Below are 23,283 nucleotides of genomic sequence, written 5' to 3'. Positions count from 1 at the left end.
TTTTTAAGCAACACGAAAGCAAAGTAAGCCTACTCAATGCCTTTTCCTGTCTTGTCACTCAAATTCAGGTTTGTGCTCTCACTTATTGAAACTGTAATTTAATTGTAAATGCTTAAGATAGTTTATTTTTAAATGGCCCTGCACCTTCAGTCCCCTCGAGAGGTTTTGCAAGAGGGATTTGTTTTATATTTTTTATTTGCATTTGCTCAGTAGTCAAACTTTGGCCCAGAAAATCTTAATGACTTGGAGACGTCCCTTGTTCTGTGGCGGAGAGTGGAGACTGAGCTGCGTCAGGTCACCTGGGAAGAAGGGACCCCCACTCTAATACCACCAGGGGGGCTGGCAGCCAAAAATGCAAAGCTGGCTTTTTTGCAACTGGAAACTCTGGCGGGATGGGCGGCGACTCGGTCCAGCCACGCAGCTAAGAAGTAAAGCGAGCCACAGAGAGTCGGGCGGTGTGAGCCAGGCTCGGACCCAGGCTTGGCAACCCACTCGCTCCAGCAGCGCCTCCCAAAGCCAGACGCAGCTCTCTTCTGAAAGCGCAGAGTCCCCAGACCTGGGCTCAGCCGCACCCGTAGGTCGCCCCTTTCTCTTCCCTCCCTAGCCGCACACAGACAAGCACGTGAGCCAGGCAGCTCGTCCCAGCTGGGGCTCAGCTGACCTCCTCCTGATTGGCTGAGAGCAACGTGGGCTGGGGTGGGGCCTGGCCGCCTGCGTCCTTCACCATTGGCTCTCCGGGAACCCGCCTCCGCTCAGGTGAGGCGGGCTCGCGGGCGCGAGCGTCGGGCTTAGCGGGCGCGCGCACCCCTTGATTCCCCTCCTCTCGCCGCGCGCCCGAGCGCGCCTCCGCCCTTGCCCGCCCCCTGCCGCTGCCTCAGCGCCTCAGTGCACAGAGAGCCTCCTCGTCTGAGGGGACGCGAGGACTGTCCTCGCTGCCGTCGCGGGCAGTGTCTGGCCTGGCCTTGACAAGCTAACCGGAGGAGCGCCTAGGAACCCGAGCCGGAGCTCGGCGAGCGCAGCCTGCAGCTCCCGCCTCGCCGTCCCGAGGGGCGTCCCGCCTCGCACCCCGCCTCTGGACTTGCCCCTTTCTCTGCGCGTGCGGACAGAACCGGCGCTTAGGCCGGAGCGAGCCCGGGGGCCGCCGGCCGGGAAGACAACGCAGGCACCGATTCGCCATGGAGGGCGCCGGCGGCGAGAACGAGAAGAAAAAGTAAGCCCGGCCGCCGCGTTCCGTGGGCTGGCCTTTTTTTGTCTCCGTTCCCCTTCCGTCCCCCCCAGCCTCACGCGCCGGGCTCCCCCACCGTCCACGTCGCCATCTTGGCGCGGGGGGTGGGAGTCCCGGGCCCAGCGCTCGGCGGGGCTGGGGTCTCCGCCCCGGACACCCGCCCCGTGCCGTCGCAGCCCAGCCTGCCCCGCGCGCCCATCCGGCCGAGCCGGCCCGGGTCGTGTACGCCCCTCGCTCCCGCGCCTTCCCGCCCCGTCCTCTGCGTTAGCCGCCAGCACCCGGCCCCGGGCGGACCCTGTGCGCGCTGCCAGCTTCCTGGGGTCGAGGCCCTCCGAGGCCGACCCGGGGCTCCCCCGAGCCGCCTCGCTGCTCCGCGGCCGCCACTGCCTTTGTACGTTAGGGAGTTTCTTCGGGGGCGGCGGTGGGGGGGGGACCCGAAGATGCTAACTTTCTAGTTTGCACGTGCAGGTTTTGTTGTAATCTGGAAAAACTTGCCTATATCAGAGTAACGGGGATTTAGGGAAATGGCATCATTTTAAACAGCTTCCAATTTCTACAACTTGTGTTTGCATCACCTGTCAGGAGAGCCCAGACGTTATGTATGAATATGTGTATGCCCCGTTCACTTCTGAAAATAACTTACGGATAGTTTTTGTTAAACTTAGGCGGATAATTTAATGAGATGGGGGTGGGGAGGTGTATATAATGAAAGTAAATGAAAACCAGTTAAAATGTTGCAAATTTATTGAAACAACTGGAAAGAATTGTATCAAAAAAATCCACATACATCCGACATGAGAAATCTTCTGTGAGAACTCAGTGTAAGTTTATGAAACATCTTGTAGCTTGAGTCTAAGGAGAACATAGAATTATGAGTACAGCTAGTGGTGGTAAGATCGACACCCCCCCCCCTCCGCCGCCAGCACACAATTTTGTCTACTTCGATATTTTAACCTTGAGAAAATCAGTTTAAGGAGTTGAAGGTTTGTAGTAAGAGCTGTGGGTACAAGGCGGGCTTAATTTACAGTTAAGTCCTTTCAGTCTTCTGAAAGAGATTAATTCCTCATATCCATATCAGCAGAAGAGATAAACTTACTCTTTTTCCTGCTTTTCTGTACATGCCTTCCTTTTCTTGGTCTTTATTCCATAGAAGGTTCAGGTCTTAGTTTGTATGCGCCAAAGAAAGCACTTTGAAAATGTTTTAAAGTGAGCATGCAAGTCTAGACTTAACTCCACGAGTTACCAGAATTAGTTGCAATTAATTTTGCAGAAGTGACTACAATGCTTTTGATGGATGATGGGTTGCTATTCTCTAAACCTTAGGCAGATTGCCATTGCGTACTTACTGCCCTTATTAAATGCTGAATTATATTAATACAATACATCAAGTTTTGCACCAATCACTTCTCTTTCATATACATTGATTTTTTTTTTAATTTTGAATCAAAAGTAGTTTTATAATGGATAAGTAAGTTAGTTGTGCATCAGGCCCAGTTCTGAATGGTTTTTAAGCTTTCCTCAGAGCCATCTGTTAATTTAATTTTTCTCGTTTGAGCTGTTAGCAGCTTTAGATCAGATGGGATTATATTTCTTAATATAGAGGTTCTTAATAGCACTAAAAGATAACAAACCTGAGTGGTGGGCCACTCAACAACCCTTAGGTGCCATTTATTAAATTATATCTTTTTGTAATCATAATTTAGTTGAAAGATTCTGAGGTAAAAATTTTCTTTCTCCTATTATTCCACCTTAAATGAGCCTCCAAAGTGAACATGGGAGAAAGGATTTTGCTTTTTCAATAGAGAGTATAGAAAACTCAAACCTTGAAGATTTGGAAGAAAGCAGAACAGAAAATGCATAATAGATTTAGCAATAAGTATGTGCTGTTGACTCCTTAGCTGTTGGGGCTGAACTTGATTGACCTAGTATATATATGGATTCTTAGATTTCAAAAGAATGTCAAACTCATTCTGTTTCTAGCTGAACTTTTCAAAGTTTAAAAAAAATTGTTATTGCATCACTAATGTAAAATCTCTTAAAGACATTTCTTAATTTCCCTTTAGCTTTGATCACTAAAAATCAAGAAATTCATTTATTAATACAATTTTTATTAAAAATTTAGCCTACCCCCTTGTTTGAGGAATCAGTAGTCTACTGATTTAGAGGGTAGGAATTCCGGGGGGCAGATGGATACCCACAAGTTGGAGTCCCAAGTCTCTCCACTTGTGATTGTTGGCAAGTTACTGAATACTTGTGGATTATATGCACCCCTTCCCCAAGAGGATAGCACTACCCTTCTGAAAATAAGAGAATGCATTTAAATCCCTTTGGCCAGCACATGGAATGAGAGGCTTTGTAACATTTTATATACTTGAAAATAGGTGTTTACTGTTAAAATTATAGTTCAGACTTTCATAATCTTCAAATCTTTCTTCTGTGCCTTCATGCATTTTTTTTTCTAATAAAAAAAATGGTAAGACTGGCTCTGAATTCAAAGGCTGGAAAGAGTTCTTTCCTGCTGAAGCCCTGTCCTTGGACATGGCATCTAGCATCAGTTGTTTGACTGAACATATGATAGGCTCTAGGCACCTCATCACAGTCTCCATCCCAGTGTTTCCTCCCTAAATAGGTCATTTTGAATCTACTCTGGGCTCTAGTCATTAACACATGCTAGTCATGCTGTTCACTAGCAAGAGAGACTGAAGGGAGTATAGTTTTAGAACTGGTGGTAACTTACTTTCTTTTTTGTTCCAATGCTCAGCATTTTGAGTAGACAAGTATAAACACTAGTTTCTGCAGGAATTTAATGGCAATATGGTGCTTTGCTTATGCCTACCATCACAGTTAAGATTATTGGCCTTCATCTCAAGGCAAGGCTTTGATCTTGTGTTGGGCAGATGTTTACCACTCAATTTTATGAAACATGGGTTAGTACACTTTCTTATTTAGTGTTACATAGTTGCCAGGGTATTTTGGCATGCTCTAATCCACTCCAAAAGCACCTTGTGAAGTCTAGAGATTGTCCCAACTTTCCATGGTTTACCTTTGTGTCTCTGATGATGTCCAGGCTCAAGGTTTAGATAATGTCAAAACCAGTGTTTTGTATGCCAAGGATGGTATATAGGAGGCTAAGGCAGATTAGTCTCTTGATTTTTGTTGTTGTCAAGAATTTAAAACAGTTTATGATGTTTGTATGATAATTATTTCCATACATGAATATTAATGATTTAGGTTAAAAGATGGATATCTGAAACACTACATGACTTTTTTTTTTTTTAATCTAATATTGTTAACAATGGTCTGTCTCCTCATCAGGAGAAAGTAACCTAAATATAGCTGTGGGGTTGAATGAACTACCTTCCTACAAAGAAACTGATTTTAACTTACAAGAAAAAAGTTACTTTGTTTCAGTTCCCCTCCCTTTGGGACTAGACAGCACTAGGTAGGTTTTACCTAGCCATCTCTTGCTTGTGGTATAGGTTTTTATTGCATGTTTTCTGCTTGACTCTGAAGGATTTGAAAAAGAATTTAACAAGCCAGGGTTATCATTGCTCAGCATTTTTGGTAAAAGTATAGTGAGAATGTTTAATTATAAAACTTTAATTATAGCAACTTTGTCTCCATCTCTTGAAGTATCAAGAATAAACTACTTGGTGTGTGTATTGAATGTGATATTAAAGTTCATGGTTTCTCCAATAAAAATAAACACACTCATCTGTTTGCCAGGCATAGTCTTTTAGACAAATGTAATATAAAGAATTCAAAATTGTAAAACAAAAACCAAAAGAGATTACTCTATGACATTCTCTCTATAGTGTTTGAAGTGATTGTGTATGTTTTATTTAGTTGTTTAAAAAACTGACTATTCCAGCCATTTCTAAGTGTAAATTTTAGCTGTGGCAAATTTTGTCATGTAACCATCTTTTTCTTCTTGCAAAGCAGAATCTATGGCCATTTTACAGCTCCCAGCTTCCCACTAGACCTAGCCTCTGGTGCTGCCTTTCTGAATCTCTGACTCATACACCCGACTACTCTAGATAGGTACCCCATATAACTAGAATCAGGGTAGGTTTTGCCTTTTTGTGGAATTCACCTCAGATCATTTATGTTGAAGTGTGTTTAGAATTTCTCTTCTTTCTAAGACTTCTGTTGTATCACCATGCCATATTCTTTGTTCATTGACACTTGGATTGCTTCTCCTTTGCTTCTGTTGTGCTGCTGAGTGTGTATGTGTAGATATCTCACCAAGGTACTGTTCCCCGTCAGTCCTGTTAAAATTATAAGGCAACAAATAAGTTTGTTTGTTTTTTTTTTTTAAGGAACCTTCATAGTTTATCCATAGCAGTTTCTACTTTTGTAATAATATTCCTACCAGTTGTGCACAGAGACTATTTTTCTCTGTAGCCTCCCTAGCACTTTGTAGGGTTTTGGGGGCAGAATATTTGTTCTTTGTGGTGGCCATCCTAATATATTGAAGAGATTATATCTTTAGTGGCTTGTGGATAATTAGTAGACATGAAGCTACTTCCAAACAAACAGAAGAAAATGTCAAAGAACAGTTTGTAAGTAAAAGCTTTTAAAAAGAATGTTAAAAATATTTCTCAGAATGAAATATTAAGTGTCAACTAATATATGCCTGTTCTATTGAAGATAAAGCCCCATTTAAGATAGTAATTAAAATGGTATCATTTTTATAAAAACAAAGTGTTCTCATTTAGTTGTTCTGCCCATATCCACTATCATTTATTAGCGTTTTCTTATTAAATTCTACTTGGTTGGAATACTAAATATAAAGATTATTTTAAGGGATCATTTTGGAATTTTATTTTCCTTGTTAGTAGAAAAAGCTAGTGGTGGAACATAGCTTATGTTTAGAACCGTCATAATTAGACAAATGTTCTTTAATGGTGCTTTTTTTCACTGGTGAATTACAAATGTAATATATTTGCCCCTTTTCCCTGATAGTTTGTGAAGATAAGTTTACCCAACTAAAAACACTGGTAAAAGTAAACAGTTTAAGGGGAAACTTGAAGTCTTAAAGTAGTGTGATATGTTTTAGTTCTTATAGGCCTTTTCTTATAAATTTAGATACTAAGCAAAGTATCTGTAAAGAGATACCTCCTGTTTTCCATTCTAAAATTGGGTACGTGTTTCTATAGGCAAAGTCCCAAATAGACTGAATTTGAAGAACATCTAATAGGGAATACAGATGCACATGAGTCCTAAGTATTTGAGTAAACAAATCAAACAACTGATGGACAATTGGATGAGCAAAGAGAAGACAGAGGATTTTAAAGGCTGCTTTTTTTTTTAAGTCTTTTCCTGTATCCCCTGATTATTTTTTCAAAATAACTACTTCTAATATTAGTTATTTACTGTTCTAATGCTTTGTAATTCTCATATGTTTTTAATCTTGAATTTTAAGTTTCTGTCACCTTTTTGATACTTTTTCTATTTATTAGAATCAGACTAGAGGACATATTTTATTGATAAACATGGCTGTGTAATATGTCTAAGGCCTGGGAAGTAAGTTGGTATTCTTTAAGGTATGTTAAAATGCCTCTCAATTCTCCATGTTCAGAACACAAGGTAAACACGAAGCATCTGTGTATTGTTGTGGAAAATCTGCTAAACAAGTGGAAAGAATTCATTCGTGTTTCATTTTTAACAAACATTTATTGAATATGTGTGTTTCACCTATCTATCTCAAGGGGGTAAGGGCATGTTCTCTGAAGCCTGACTGCCAAAGATTCCATTGTGTAACCGTGGGTAAAATACCTAACTTCCCATGCCTGCTTCTTGTCTTAGGCACATTAAATATATATATCCTTATGCAAATATGATACATATAAAATAAAATATTGATGATAGCTGTTAACTGTGAAGGCATTTTTGCTTGATGAAATAACTGATTAAAATAGAAATACTGTTTTAAAAAGTTCATCTACTGGAGAGGTCATCCTGGGACAGCCACAGTGTTGCAAGCTTAGAATCAACAGGCTGCTATTGGGTTCTGTTTACTGCTGAAGAAGGTAACCAATTGAATTCTGCTATAGGAAACAAAGAACATTCCAGAATCTCTTGAAGAATTTGGATAAAACTTCATTCAGATCTGGCCTTAGGTTTTTATGGCCAGACTACAATCTAAGCCTTCTCAGAAAACATTTAAACTTTTCTTTAAAAAAAAAAATCCTGACTTATAAGAGTAAAAGAAAGACTGAAATTTCACTTCCCTACTACCAGCTTGAGAAAGCAACTACTCCTACAGCTTAATGTGTGTGTCTCTGAGAGATAATTTTAATTTACATAACTTCCAGTTTACATAAATAGTCTATGTTATGTGTTCTGCCCCCCTTTGTTTTATACTTATTCATTCAATCTTTTTTTCCTTTAATATTATCTTGACTATCATTGCTAGTTATAAGAGCTACTTCATTCCTTTTAGCTATCATAATATGTGCTATTATGAACAAGACACTAAATAGCCCTGAATTTAAATAATCTTTTTGTTTGTTTGTTTTGTTTGGTTGGTTTGGTTTTTTTGGTTTTTTCGAGACAGGGTTTCTCTGTATAGCCCTGGCAGTCCTGGAACTCACTCTGTAGACCAGGCTGGCCTTGAACTCAGAAATCCACCTGCCTCTGTCTCCCAAGTGCTGGGATTAAAGGCATGTGCCACTACCACCCGATGATTTAAATAATCTTAAAATGATTGTTCAAAAGCATACCAAACATTAGTGAAATACCTAAAAGTATGTAAAAAGTATGGATGTAATTTTGTCACTTAAAGATTACTATTAACACTTAATATTTGTCTCGTGGGTGTTTATGTGTGTGTACACAAATGCACATGTGCTGTTATGCATGTGAAGGTAGAGGCCATCCTCCAGTGCCATAGCTCAGAAACTATGCACCGTGTTTTTGAGGTAGGGTCTCCTACTTGGGACCTAGGGCTCACTAGATGTTCAGTGAGCTCCAGGGATCTGCCTGTCTCTGCCTCCCGAGCACTGGGATTGCAAGTGTGCAGTACCAAGCCTGACTTTTCTGGAGATTGAGTTTGGGTCTTTATGCCTATGTGCCAAGCACTTTAGTGACTGAACCATCTCCCTCTCACCTCCAAATCTGGTTTTTACTATAAGCACACAGATAGGATTTTATTAGCTATAGCTAAAATTATACTCTTTGGTATATTTTCATATCCTTTTCCATATTCTGTGTTCATTTCCTGTTTGTATTTTAATCACATGCTTTTATAGTGTATGGGTCACTAAAGAGGTGGTCTTTCTTATGAGCGAAAGCACTTCAATTAAGAGCGCCTGGGTTTATACAGGTAGTATGCACAGCTCTAGTCCTAGCACTAAGGAGGCAGAAGCAGACAGTTCTCTGGGAAATTGAGATCAGCCTGGTCTACACAGCGAGTTCCAGGATAGACAGAGCTGTATAGAGAGATCCTGTCTCAAAGAAAAATAAAAAAAGAGTGCCTAAGTTTAAAACTCAGCTTTATTACTAATTAGCTAGTGTGATATAATATTTGTATTATAATGTTTGCTGTTCTTATTTGGTATTACTCGCAGTTGCCTTGTGTTAGGCATTGTTTTTAGATTTTGTTACTATTAACTGATTAACAATTGCAGTTTATAACCAAGAATGCAAAGACTAGTTGGCTTGAGATAATCCCCTAATCATTTCTTCCTTTAATTTTAGAAGGCCTTTGAGATGATTATTATCTATGTGATAGACTTCAGCTTATAGATATGAAAAAGTTGAAAATTATTATAAAAAAGAACTATTTAGAAGCTGGAAGTGGTGGCACCAGCCTATGATTCAGCACTCTGGAAGCTGCAGCAAGAGGATTGCCATGTCTGAGGCTAGCCTGGGCTATATAGTGGTCCTGTCTCAGAAAATCAAAACATGAAATAGATCAAAACTTGTTTATATATCTTTGACATTATCCTGAAGCATATACATTCTTGAACAGCGTTTACCCCCAAGAAATATTAACATTCAGTATTTGATCCACTGAATTTTCTCTCTTAATTCAAGATGTAATTTTGAGAATATCTTTTTGAAAAGCACATAGTACTTTAAGTAGTGCAAATAAGTATCATTTAATGTCTAATATGAAATTATATTTCCTGTTAATTTTGAATTAAATTCATTCTTGCAATGAATTTAATGTTGAAGTTTTAATTTGAAGCATAATTGATGATCTTTAGTTGGAGATCAATTCGTTTTTACCAAGGAATATAAAGTTCAGATGGTAAATATAACCTATGGTGAAAAAAACTTTAAAATCTATGGAGTCTGTTTAAAATCTATTGAATGTATATAGTGACATAAATCTTCCCCCCTCCCTTCTCATCGGCCCTGCTCACTAACATAAATCTTCTTTAATGCCATTAGAGTGCCATATTTCTACTCAGGAACATTAGGTATTTCAGACGTGTAATGTCGATCTCTAAAGACAAAAATGAAGGCCTCAGCAACTGCTGAAGTAAGTTTCTTCTGTTTTGATTGTCTATCACCACGCAAAGTCTACAAGCTATTCCCCATCTGGAATTCTTGCATTCTGCAGGATCTTTACATTAGAACAGCTCAGTTTCTCCTTTGAATTATCTCATGTAGTCTGAAGATCTGTTCTTCAGACATCTGACTCCATGGTCTGAGGCTTTTTTTTCCCCCTTTCATTGCCTATAAAGAAGAAAATTGAAAGGCTTTGGCTTTTCTTCATAGATATCTAAATTCTCTTTCTATCTTCTCCACAAAACTTACTTACACCTTGGTACGGGTAACAGTAACATAGTAGCAAGACTGGCGCAACTACCTCCTCCCATATTCATAGCAGACATCAGCATCACTCTTGACCATTGGTCTTGTGGCTGGCTTCAGGATTTTGTTCAATTAACTATTCCAGATATTTAAACTAGTCATGGAGATGGCCGTACCTATTTGTCATCCTAGTCATACTATGATTTTAAAATTAAAACTAACTTAAATAGGCAGTTAGGCAGATAGTTTAGTTAGTACTAAGTGTTTATAGAAAGATTGAATTCAATTCCTAAAAGCCCTGTTTTAAAGCTGGCTATAGTATAGCACATACTTGTAATAGTAGCAATGGGGAAACAGACAGGAAGGTCCTTGATGTTTGCTGGGTCAGCCGGTATAGCCTTCTTATCGGTTCCAGGCCAGTGAGTGACTATGCCTCAAAGAAAAAAAGTTGGATGGTATTTAGGGAACCATATGATTTTATTATCTGGCAACTCTCATACATGTGTACCTGCACACACACAAAAACATAGAAAACTCTGGAAATTGGGGACAGATATACTATTTTTAAAAAGTTATAATGGAGTTCAGTCATTCACATTTAAGTAAGAATTCTCTGGATATATTAAAAATCATTTGACCTATTTTAAAAATATTTAATGAAACTCAAAAGTTTTGGTGGATAAAAAAGATTTGAGAAGTATACAAATACACAGAAATTATAAGCACCTATTATTTTACTACCTAGAGACCCTTGTTCATGTATGTGTTTAAAATATAAGAGTGAATCTGTTGTTTTCACCCTACTTTTTTAAAAAAAAAATTCTGTATTTTGTCCAGTGTTGAAAGTAGAGATTACTTTAGAATTATGTTTGGTTAGCGGAGGTTAAACAAGAAAATAGTGATGAGATGTCGCCAAGTATACTTTTCTGCTTATCAGTTTCACCTTTATAGTAAAGCTAATTCTCAAAAAAAAAAAAAAAAAAAAATCAGAAGAGCAGATGCTACCTAAGAACATAGTATAGGATGTGATTTTACAGGAGATTATTAAAGGTCTAACTAAAAATGTTTGCCTTGGTGTGTGTTGTAAACATTTAAATATTGCCAATAAATCATGCTGTTTGAAAGGCTGAATAAATGGCATGGATGGCATTACATTGTTCCCCTGCTTGGCACATTTAAAGTAAATCTAAAGCTCCCTGTTATTAACACAGGCAAGATTAATAATAGCCTATAATTCATGTTTCTTAACTCTAAGAGGTAGAATCACTGGGTTAAAACCATGTCATTTTTGAGTGTTTTTAATGCTACTGATTATCTTGGGGGAAGTTTGAATTAGTTTATACTTTGCCCAGTATTTCATTTTCTTTTATTTTATGTGTGTTTTGTCTGTGTATATGTTAAATGTACCACGTGTGTACCGTGCCCACAGAGGTCAGAAGAGGGCATTGTATCACCTAGAACCAGAGTTAACAACTGATTATGAGCTGCCTTGTAGGTGTTAGGAATCAATCCCAGGCCTTCTCTAAGAGAAATGATTGCTCTTAACTGTGGAGACATCTCTCTAACTCCAAGAGTGCCACTTTCTTGAATTTTATCATCTTTAATATTTAATTTGAAATCCTAGTGCCAAATTAATTTTTTGGCATGCTATGAAATACAACTCAGACTAATTTAAGGAAAAATGTAGTTGTAGCTCACACAGCTTAGCTTGGGTTTAAGAAACAACTAAATTGAGAATTTCAAATTGTGTCAAATAATGCAATCCCTAACTTTATCTGATTGTTACTTGGCATGCTATAGTCACCCTGCTCTTCACAGACTACCTATGTAGAATTAGAGAGTGTAGCATTCTCACATCTACGTGCATACAGTTTGTGATTTTAAAAAAATGGAAAGAAACTCCCTTTCCTAATATTTGGGCACTAGTTTCCTGGAATAATGCCAGTTTGCCCTGTTTGAGTTATTCATTATTAACCATGTGAATGGGATTTTTTGGTTATGTGAGTTAAGTGTCTTGGCTCCAGGTTTTTTGGTTGCCTCTGAGGTTGTCATCACCTCACACATAGGGCAAGACTGTAAACAACACTGGCACTGCCATAACAAGCTGTGGGTTTTTGTTGCAAAGCAGCCAATTTATAGTCTATAGAGATTTCTGTCAAGCATAATATTCTGTAGCTATTTAAAAATTTTTTTATTAATGGCAGATTTATCAAGCATTTTCTGCAATTTCATCTTAAATAAAATGGAATCAGCAATAGTGGCAGGGTTTGGTATCTGCTGGCTTTTGCAGACAGGAGGAGCCTAGTAGGGCTGTCCTCTGAGAGGCTCTGCCAGCACCTGAGTAAGACATATGCAGATACTCACAGCCAGCCATTGGACTGAGCCTGGGGACCTAGTGAAAGAGATAGGGAAGGACTGAAGTTGCTGAAGGGGATTGCAACCCCTTGAACAACAATATCAACTAAGCAGACCTCCTCAGAGCTCCTAGGGACTAAACCACCAACCAAAGAGTACACATGAAGGGACCCATGGCTCTAGCTGCATATGTAGCAGAGGATGGCCTTATCAGGAGGATAAGTTGGAGGATAAGTAGGATCAGTAGGAGGGGAGGTGCTTGGTCCTGTAGAGGCTTGTTGCCCCAGTGAAGGGGGATGCTAGAGGGGTGAGGCAGGAGTGGGTGGGGGGGGGGGTGGAGTAGTACCCTCTCAGAAGCAAAGGGGAGAGGGATGGGAAGTAGGTTGCAGAGGGGAGACCAGGAAGGACAACAACATTTGAAATGTAAATAAATAAAATTATCAATTAAAAAAAAAAAGAAATGTGAAAATCATACACAATACTTTGTCTCTCTGGGTCTCACTTTCTTTGTGTATGAATTAAGATAATAGGAATCATTGCTTTAGAGGATTGTTAGAATACAAAGAAACACTACCCTATGTGCAACGCTCAGAACAGTTCTTGGTATGCGGTGTTCATTATAATCGTTAAATTTTTTCAGAAGAGTTTCATTCTTTAGAATTTCAAAGACTGTTTTTATTAAAAATTGGGGAGGGGAGCTAATCCGAGAAAGGATGGGGGGGGGTTCCTTGAGCCAAGTTAAAAGGAACTGCAACAATGGTTAGTTAATGCTCCCCTTTACTTTTTCCATGAATAGCTAGCCTTTGTATATTATGTTTTTATGTAACATCCCAAATATTTTCCATAGTGATGATAATAAAGGAATGTGTATGGTGTTTGGGTATTAGAAAGTAGGAACTTAAGGAAAGTATTTTCTTTTCTTTTCTTTTTTTGTATCACAAATTCTCTAAGATAGCTTTTAAATTATTAGTAAAGGAAAGTTGGAAATTGCCTGTCTTTGTAGGTAATATAATTAAAATAGTTTTTAAATGGGTTCTTAAGGTGTTAAGTCTTGTTAACAAATGTAAATAAGTTCATGTGTCTTATTATTTTATTTATTTATTTATTTATTTATTTATTTATTTATTTATTTATTTTTAGGGCTGGAGAAATGGTTCTACCAAGTGCTTTTTTCTCTTTCAGAAGACCTGAGTTCAATTCCTAGCATCTACCTTACAGACACTCAGATCTAACTATAACTCCAGTTCCAAAGAATCTGACTTCCTCTTTGACATTAAACACACATTTGCATATATATGTCTCACACACACAAATATTAAACAAATATTTTCTATAGCTGATCACAAAGCTAACATTGAACTAATACTAATGAAGCTAATGCATTTTGATGGCTTGGGCCACAATTGAATAATTTTGATATAATTATTTTTACTGTGTTCTTTTTTTTTTTCTTTTTTTAGTATAGTGTGATTTTGAAGCTTAAGGTTCTTGGAACATAATGGCCGTCCAGAGAGCTGGTCCTGCCCTTCAACCGGTTAAGTGCGGAGAGCTGTCTGGTGGCGTAAGCACAGGAGAGCTGGTGGGCTGACCAACTCAGCTTCCTCCCAGGTTCTGATCCAGGGCTATGAAATGGCCTGCCAATATCCGCCCATCTGTGAACTGCTGGAGTGCATGACGGGGCGGTTCCTACAGATCTAAATGTTTTCTTTTGGGAGGGAGGTTGCAAAGGCGGAGGGCATATATGAAGGGATGGGAAGATGAATGGGATTGGGAGTTCTGATGTGGAATTCACAAAGAATCCATAAGTTTGTTTTTTTTTTTTTTTAAACAGACTTGGAAGATATTAAAAGCTTCTTAATATGATAGTCTCATTTTTGGAAGCTGTTATTAGGAAGTTCATTCCCATTTTTATCAATTCTGACTCATATTCAGGTATCCTCTGGATGAAATATAATCCTTGTGAATTTTTGATATATGCCCAGAGGCTTCAGTGTAAGTATACTACATTTGAAAAAACTTTAGTTTTGAGCTGAGTGTAGTGGTACATGACTGTACCAAGTACTCAGGAAGCTGAGCTGGGAGCCTATCAGTTCAAGCTCAGCCTGGATACTGTTTCAGAAGAGTGAGGGTAGGGAGCCCACATTAACCTGGGCTACGGCATGGTACTATGTTAAAACAGTCTGATGTTGGTGGCCATGTCTGTAATCCCAGGATTTGGGAGGCTAAGGATTACCATCAGTACAAGGCTACTTTGGGCTACAGAGTAACCTTCTTAGTGGTTATTTGATACCAGGCTGATCACCTCACATACAGACTTGTAGCAGGAATATAAAACTATGCAGGAATCAGGCTGGAGAGATGACTGCAGTGAAGACCAGTAGCTGCTCTTCCAGAGGACCTGTTTGATTCCCAGTGTCTACAGGGTGCCTCACAGCCATCTGTAACTTCTGTTCCAGGGACTCCTGACACCTTTCTTTCTCTTCAGGCACCAGGCATGTATATATGCATGCAGGCAAAACATCCATACACATAAAATTTAAAAAGTAGAGATAATTTATAATCTAGAATATATTTGACACCAAAATGAAAGTTTTACAATTCTCATAAAATGTACCTTTAACACCGCTTTGACCTCTTTGAATGGGATATAATTTCCATGTAATTTCTGCTAACAGTTCTCTGAAATTGCGTAAACAACCAAATCTGCCTTCTAGATGACATCCTTTTAAATGTCTGAAGGTAACTTACGTTTCTTATTATTAAGAGAAGTCCTATATTTCTTAATCTTTTAAATTATATATTAAGTATCTGAAGTATAGAAAGACATAGACCACTTTAAAATGGAGGTATCTTACATGGACTGTGAGATTACTACTACTTATGAGAATATTATCTTTTTCACAGACAAGGAAATAAGATCAGAGGGTTATTACTCAAAATTAGTTAACATTGGTTACGAGCAACTAGAACTTTGTCATAATTTATAGTGTCGTCATCATGGTTAACTTTGAGAACTAAAGAGGGGGAAAAAACTTCAAGATATGATTTCTTTGTATATACTTTCATTCTGATCGTGTACAAACTTAATCATCTTCCATCATATTCAAAGAAATCGTTTTAAAGGACACAGTCTTATGAATATATACACAGAGTTTAGTTTCCCTGCTCTAAATTTGAATCTATTACTTTGTCATAGTATATAATCAAAATGAAAGGAGATACTGTTTGCCTTCTATATTCTTGGGTGCTATATCTATCAGCCAACTAGGGATTGAAACATTTTGTTGGGGGGATGAGTAGAATTTCTATTGAACAAGCACAGAATTGGTCATGCTTCAACAGTTTGACAACTAGTTAAGCAGATTTATATACCTATACATGAGTTTTGTAAATCATCTAGATGTTACCTTTTATATGAGACAGGAATGTCTCTGCAGATATTGGTATCTAAAATGTGGAGGTGGAGGGGCTTTTGGAAGCATTCCTTAAAATACAGAAGGATGACTAATGTAGAGGGTGGGGGTGGGGGGTGCTGTTTACCTTTTGTAGTCTTGGGCACACATCTGTAGATTCAGCCAACCAAGAATTGAAACATTGGGAGGAGGCGGGGAGAATAGCAGCCACACTGTTTAGTGGGAGTAGTTAGTATAATTTGGGGGAAAGCCTTTAACACAGCTGGTACTGATGGACCAGTGATCCTTAACTCTGACATTTATAGATTCATAAAGGTGTTTAAAGGTGATTTAATTTTTTAAAAAATTCTTTATGTGTAAAGCCCTTGCTTCCCATCCCCAGCAATACACACATAAACACACACGAGTTACAGAGAATTAGGGGGTGGGGGGAGCAAAAAATTATTCTTTTGTCTGTCTTTGAACCCTATTCATGTATTATTGTATATTTAATAAATATACAGGCATTCTTATTGTTTTTATCATTGAATGTTTTTATAGTTCATTTTTATCAATTATAGCTCATACTACATAGTATTGTATATTTGGTTACTATAGTCAGAAGTATTTTTTATCATTTTTCAAAAATTACTGGCCTATGTTTGTAAAATTTGTTATAAATCCTACTGATGGATCTCTGCTAGCTCCAATGCTTTAATAATCACCTCTTTGGCTTTATTCTTGTTGAAATTTGATTTGTTAGAAGATTATTTTTGTCTTTAGATTAGTACTAAATAATGACAAAATGTTTCTTGATCTACAATTATTGAATCACTCAACGAATCTTTTGTTCCTGGTATACCATAAGGTATTTTGCTAAGTAAATAGAAAAATATGTGTGTGTTTTTATAATGATACGAAAACACCATTTTTTAAAGATTTATTTTTATTTTATATATACAGATATTTTGCCTTGTATGTGTCTGAATGCTTGTCTGTCATGCATGTATTGCTCATGGAGGCCAGAAGAAGTTCTTGGATCCCTTGGAACTAGAGTGTTGGGACTTGAACTCTAGGTCTTCTGCAAGGAGCAGCTAGTGCTCTTAACCACTGAGACATCTCACTAGCCCAAGATACCAAATTTTAATATTCCACAATCCCCTGAAGGAATTATTCAAAAAGATACCTTACGCTTCAGTTTCCAGTACAAGACGTCTAGTCAGTGATTGGCCTTAGGCATATATAACCACTTATTTTTTCCCATTTAAATAGTTCTGATGAGATTAATTTAAAGTAATACAGGATTTTCAAGATTAAACTTAGTTTCTAGTCTTTCTAGAAAGATGTAAAAGGTTAGGTTACTACTTTGTATTTTTCAGAAAGGATCTCACTGTCACCTGGCTGGCTCTCCAGCTCTTGGACTCAAAGTGATTCTTCTGCCTTAGCCTTCGCATTATTCTGTTATGTCTCACTCTTCCTTCTTAAGATTTATTTTTGTTATTTTAATTGTGTATATGCATATAAGTACAGGTGCCCATGGAAACCAGGCCCTGGAGCTAGATTTGAATATAGGATCAGATCTCGTGTCCTCTGGAAGTACAGCTCTTAACTGCTGAGCTATCTCTCTAGCCTCTTTTATTTCTTTTCCTTGGTGGTGGTGGTGGTGGTGGTGGTGGTGGTGGTGGTGGTGGTGGTAGAGGGGGAAAATAAACTCAGTCAGGAGTCCTCTTGGTATGTGAGATAGGGTCTCATTGCATACCCTTGGCTGATCTAGCACTTGGTCTGCCTCAGACTCCCAGAGATCTACCTGTCTGCCTTGAGAGTATGTAATTGAAGGTATGCACCATCATGCCCAGCTAAAGGTTCCTTTTTACATTTATCGATCAGACTTTATACTTTAGATTATAATCCCAAAACTATAACTTTTACCTATATTAAAATATCAGTTTTTTCTGGGTTTCCCAGTTTGCATTTTTCTCTTATAAATGTTAATACATTGAGAATTCTAGTTTTATTAACAGATGAAAAGAGCATACTAATAATAAAAGTACTCTTTGTTTTTCCAAAGATTTATTTGTCTTATATATGTGAGTACACTGTCACTCTCTTCAGACTCACAAGAAGAAAGCATCGGATCCCATTGCAGATGGTTGTAAGCTACCAGATGGTTTCTAGGAATTGAACTCTGGAAGAGCAGTCAGTGCTCTTAACCACCGAGCAATCTCTCCAGCCCCAGTAAAAGTACTCTTAATAACAAATATAAAATACTTGTTTAAGAGTAACCTCTACCCGCCCCCCAAGTGAAAAATTGATACAGAATCAATTTACTGAAAACAACACTTTCTGGGAAAAGATTGTAGAAAACAAAATTAATCTAATCATTTTGGGCTGAGTTTAGTTTTTGATTCAGTAGACTAAGGAAATAGCGTAGTGACTAACACTCCTGTGGAGGCATGAGGACCTCAGTTCAAATCCTAGCATCCACTTTAAAAGCCAGGGACGGCTGCATGCGCCTGCAGTCCCAACACTGAAGTAGAAATAGGAAGATCTCCCCGTTCACTAAGAGACCCTGTCTCAGGAGAATGATAGATGAGAACACCAATATTATCCTGTGACCTTCTCATGTGTGCACTCAACACACACACACACAGAGAGAGCTGATTGAATAATTTAGCATGTAATTTGTACATTTTCCTTACCACATTATTTTAGAACAAAATAGTAAAAGACATAAGTGTTATATGTGTCATTCGGCATTGAAGAGCTGAGGCAGAAGGTCCTAGAGTTTGAAGCCACCCTGGCCAACACAGCAGGACCTTGTCTCTAAGAAAACAAATCAAAAACCATAGAATGTGGAAATGATTAAGCCAGGAAACTCCTTAAACATTGGCCCTCTTTCACAAACTGTATCTCTGCTCTTTCCTTTTGTCTGTAAACATCATTTTTGGTGAGATGCTTGGTGATTAGGAATGTTTGCTGCTGCTTTTGTAGAGGCAGGTTTGATTCCCAACCAGACCAGAGTGAGAGAGTTCTGGCCACTGAGTCGGGTTGGGGCTTGGGGACACAGCACACAAGTGGTGACCACACATGCACTCATATATGTAATTTTTTTAAATTTCCTTTTAATTTTTTAATAAGGGACAGTATGCATATGGGGGTGCAGGTATTTTGATAGGACAGAAGAAAACATCAGATCTCTTGTAGTAGTTAAAGCATTGCGAGCCGTGGGTGCTGACGACCAGCCTCAGGTCCTGCAAGAGCAATACTCTCTTAATCACTGAGCTATCTTTCTAGGCCCAGTGGTATTTTTTAAATCTCAAATGTGCTGTGAAATACAAACCAAAAACTTGCTAAACTCTTTTTGTTTTCCTATGAAAGTTAAAAATTTTAGGAGGGATATCTTTCAGCAGACCCTTAAACAGTCTCAGGATACACTTCTTTTGGGCATATGTTTTTAATTATATTGTTTCCATTACCTTAAGGGAGTCTGAACTGCTTTGTGTTTAAAAAGAAAGCATCAGCCTTTATTCTTTAGTTTTGCTTTATAAAGTAAAGAAATAAAAATGAGTGCAAACAAAATAAGGAAGATGCTATGGCAGACCGATGCTGAGCAACTAAAAAACAAATCATAGTAAAATATGATGTTGATGTAGCTGCTCTGCAGATGTCAGTGTGTGGGAGGACATAGGTAGGCTGAATTACCAGTCTGATTCTCTTTTCATAAAGGTTAGCCCATTTAAAAACTTGTTTTACTTTGAAGAGTTATTGATCACTAGTGAGCAGTTCATTGCCATCAGAGTAGGTGCTTTTCAATTAGGTTTTTGGATTTATCAGACTCTGGTAATGAATCTCTTTGAGTAGCTTAACTTTCAGTCCTGTATTCAAAGAAGCTAACCTGTATAACTTCTTTAAGCATTTGATTTTTGCAGTCAACAGTGTTTAAACTTTGTAATAGTAGCCTAGAATTAGGGATATTCATTTTGATTGATTGTTGTTAATAATGTGGATTCTTAGACTGTTTAAGCTGGAATACAGGTCTGACTACTTATTAACTCTGTAAACTCTGCGTGTGTGTGTGTGTGTGTGTGTGTGTGTGTGTGTGTGTGTGTGTGTGTGTAAATGTAGTGCAAGTATAACATTAATAGAAAAGATTAAATAAGTTAATAGTTGAAAAATATTTAGAATATTAGAATAGGAATACTTATTACCTAAGTAATAAACAGCATAAGTACAGGCAAGTATGCTAAAAGGGAGGAAACATGAAAATTCCTTTAAATTTTCTTCAGACTGAGACTTTTAAAAGTATAGGCAGGGGGGCTGAAGAGGTGGCTTAGCAGTGAAAACTTCTGCAATCACAAGGGCTGGAGTTCAGGTCCCAACACCCATCTAACAAGGCAGGCATTCCACGAGACCCATAACTGTAGCTCCAAGGGTTTCCATACCCTTTTCAGACCTTCCTTCATGCATGCATATCCAACACACAGGTCCATACACTCAAGACACACACATGCACACATAAATAAATACAAGGTGTATGAGAATTGAAACAAGGAGGTATAGTTCTCATCAGTTTGGTAAAAACTATTAATATTTTGAAAAGCATAATATATAATGTAGAGTACATAGGAAAGTGTGTGTGCACATACATAGATACAGTCATTGATTGGCTGAGACAAATATGGGTGCAGACCTTTCAGGAAAGCTGCTACTAATTCCAAAAGTTAAGTAGCCATTGTCTTGAACATTTGTTTCAGAATGTCTGTACTGTAAAAATACAAACACAATTTTAAAACAAAACGAAACCTGAAAGAACAACTTATTTATCAAAGCTACAAAGTTTTGTTTTGTTTGTCAAATAGCAGAGTTCAGGGCTAACTTAAAATTTTTAAGCTATTTTAGAAATAAGTCTGATCTGCCAATATTTTTTAAAGATTTATTTATTTATTTATTTATTTATTTATTTGATGTATATGAGTACACTGTATATGTACAGATGATTGTGAGCCATCATGTGGTTGCTGAGGATTGAATTTAGTACCTCTGCCCGTTCCACTCAACCCTGTTCTCAGTCCTTGCTTACTCCAGCCCAAAGATTTATTTATTATTATATAAGTATACTGCAGCTGTCTTTAGACACACCAGAAGAGGGCGTCAGATCTCATTACAGATGGTTGTGAGCCACCATGTGGTTGCTGGGATTAAACCTTCGGGAGAGCAGTCAGTGCTCTTACCCACTGAGCCATCTCACCAGCACCCCAATATTTTTAATGTTATGATTTAACTTTAGGGTTTTTTGTTATTGTTTGTTTTGAAACATTTTCTTGCTCTGTGGTTCAGCTAACAGCAAACTTGCTCTTTCCTGCCTCCGTCTTCAAAATTTTAGTTCCTTTTTAAAAATATGTATATATGTATATACGTGTGTGCTCATGTGTACAAGCACCCGTAGCAGCTAGAGGACAGTGTTGAGTTCCTGTGCAGCCAGAGTTAACAGGCAGCTGTGATTTGTCTGCCGCAGTGCTGGGAACACACCTCTGGTTACCTGCAAGAACAGCAATCACACTAGCATGGTGAGCCCCTAATTTCAGCTCATAAAGCCACAGCTTTTTATAGTCAGGAAACTAACAGGCTTTGTGGTGTAATTAATAGATGGCACAAATAGATGTCTTAAGATATCTGTGCTTATTTTGTCGTCTTAACCTAAAGAATAATGGGGTTTCTTTGTAAAACAATTTATTCACAAACTTTTTATGTAAACTTAATATAAAGGCAATAGTTTAAAATACTTTCTGGAGTCCTATAAAAATAATTTAAAGATTTTTAGTTTTATGTCTAGTGCCTGATAATTTTTTAAACAAAAATCACAATGCTATAAAGATGTAGCTATTTTACTAGTTTCTGTTTTATCTAGAAGAGTTGTAGAAATTGGTAAGCAAATTATTCAAAAGACAGAACTTTATATACTTGGCTGAAATACCACCTCAAATAGACATAGAAGAAGAATTTCACTTGATCTGTACTAAAAAAACAACATAGATGGAATTGGTAATTTGCAGAAATACAGTACTTTGCACGCTGCAGGTCTGCACAGCTCATGATGCAAGCGAAGGTAAGAGGTAGTACAGGACCCATCTCTGGAACCTAGACAGCTGGGTCTGACAAAAGTAATTCTTTGTGAATCCTGCAGTACTATGGTAAATGATACAGAGCCTTCTTGGGAGTAGATAAATAGGCAGTCAGGTTCTAAAACCCTTGAAACTTTTTTCAAAAAATTTCCCTCGGGTGTTTCATTTGAGTGGCTGTTTTTCAGTAGTTTAGATTTGTTAAGTTGTAAGGGAGGATAGCTAAGTGTTTCAACTTGTTTATAAGATTCTCCACACCTAGCCTGATTTAAAATTCAGGCTGATCGCCGATCATTCAAATAGTGTGCTGCTTCCCACAGCCACCACAAATTTTAAAAAAAGAAAAATGTGCCTGGTGTAACCGTTCATGTTTTTAATCCCAGACTTTGGGAACAGGCAGATGGCTCTCTGAGTTCGAGGTACACCTGGACTACATAGCAAGTTCCAAGCTAGCCAGAGATATACAGTGAGACCCTGTCAAAGTGTGTGTGTGTGTGTGTGTGTGTGTGTGTAGTGTAAACTTTGTTAGTATCCATTGTAACCCAGTGGATCTCTGCTATCTCTCTTACCTCCCTTACAGAGAAATGAGTTTTAAAACTATTTCATTGCAAAGTTCAAATTGAAAATAGTGAGGAAAACAAAGCAGTTTTTCCTTTTTTTGTTTTGTTTTGTTTTGTTGTTTTTGTTTGTTTTTTGGATTTGGTTTTTTTGAGGCAGGGTTTCTTTGTGTAGACCAGGCTGGCCTCAAACTCAGAAATCCTCCTGCCTCTGCCTCCCAGAGTGCTGGGATTACAGGCATACGCCACCACTGCCCGGCTCAAAGCAGTTTTAATATACTTAAAAATTTTCAAACTGTTAACATTATGGCATTCTCATATGGCCTCAGTATTTTTTATTGTAGAATATTAAGAATATACTGAATCATTTATATAAGTAGGTCCAAGTGATTTTTGTGTATTTAAGACTTTTATACCTGTATACAGTGTATCAGACCTAACCCCCTCTTTGTGACAAGTTTCTTATTAGTCCCACTTAAAATCTTAAGGTTCTTGAGTCAAATTACACTACAGTCAGGTGTATCCAGCCAGTGGCCTATAGAGCACATGTGCCTCACAATATGTATAAATGTGGGTAACACAAGTAATTGTAAGCTTACATAAAACATGTTTGTTGAAACATTTTTGTAACTCAGTTGCACAGTTGATGACAAGACTGTGTCCCAATGTCAAAAAGTTAGACACACCCACTAAATGTTTGAGCTGAAATTTTTGTATCACAGTTTAGAATTTAACAAATGTATACATTCTTTATTAAACTTTGAAAGCTGTATAACAAGAGAGTTGCTGAGAACTCTTGACAGTTAAGAAAGATGATTATGTGCTTTGTTCATAAAATACTAGAAGAACTGAGTGAAATAAGTCCCTGT

The 23,283-nt window shown here is 38.1% G+C and overlaps 1 protein-coding gene and 1 long non-coding RNA gene across 6 annotated transcripts in view; one reads left to right on the top strand and one right to left on the bottom strand.

The window, feature by feature from the left end:
• Positions 1 to 807: 807 nt before the first annotated feature.
• The window catches only part of Hif1a (hypoxia inducible factor 1 subunit alpha), a 44,173-nt gene continuing 21,697 nt past the window's right edge, over positions 808 to 23,283 (top strand). For 2 of the 5 annotated variants that reach the window (XM_052185662.1, XM_052185661.1), the window contains exon 1: positions 808 to 1,210. In XM_052185662.1, coding sequence (XP_052041622.1) covers positions 1,176 to 1,210 — 35 coding nt within the window. In that variant the 5' untranslated portion in view covers positions 808 to 1,175. Of the gene's footprint in view, positions 1,211 to 1,457; positions 1,617 to 13,806; positions 13,955 to 14,815; positions 14,839 to 23,283 lie in introns of those variants that run through there. The other 3 variants (XM_052185663.1, XM_052185665.1, XM_052185664.1) reach the window with 3 other exon arrangements.
• Positions 1,967 to 10,420, bottom strand: LOC127687239 (uncharacterized). Its single transcript, XR_007978355.1, has 3 exons — positions 10,323 to 10,420; positions 5,319 to 5,493; positions 1,967 to 2,077 (listed from the first exon to the last, which is right to left on the bottom strand). It is a non-coding gene; the product is annotated as an uncharacterized LOC127687239 (long non-coding RNA).

The sequence above is a fragment of the Apodemus sylvaticus genome, chromosome 6 (genome assembly GCF_947179515.1).
Source record: "Apodemus sylvaticus chromosome 6, mApoSyl1.1, whole genome shotgun sequence".
Lineage (NCBI taxonomy): Eukaryota > Metazoa > Chordata > Mammalia > Rodentia > Muridae > Apodemus > Apodemus sylvaticus.
This window is presented reverse-complemented; position numbering and strand designations above follow the sequence as displayed.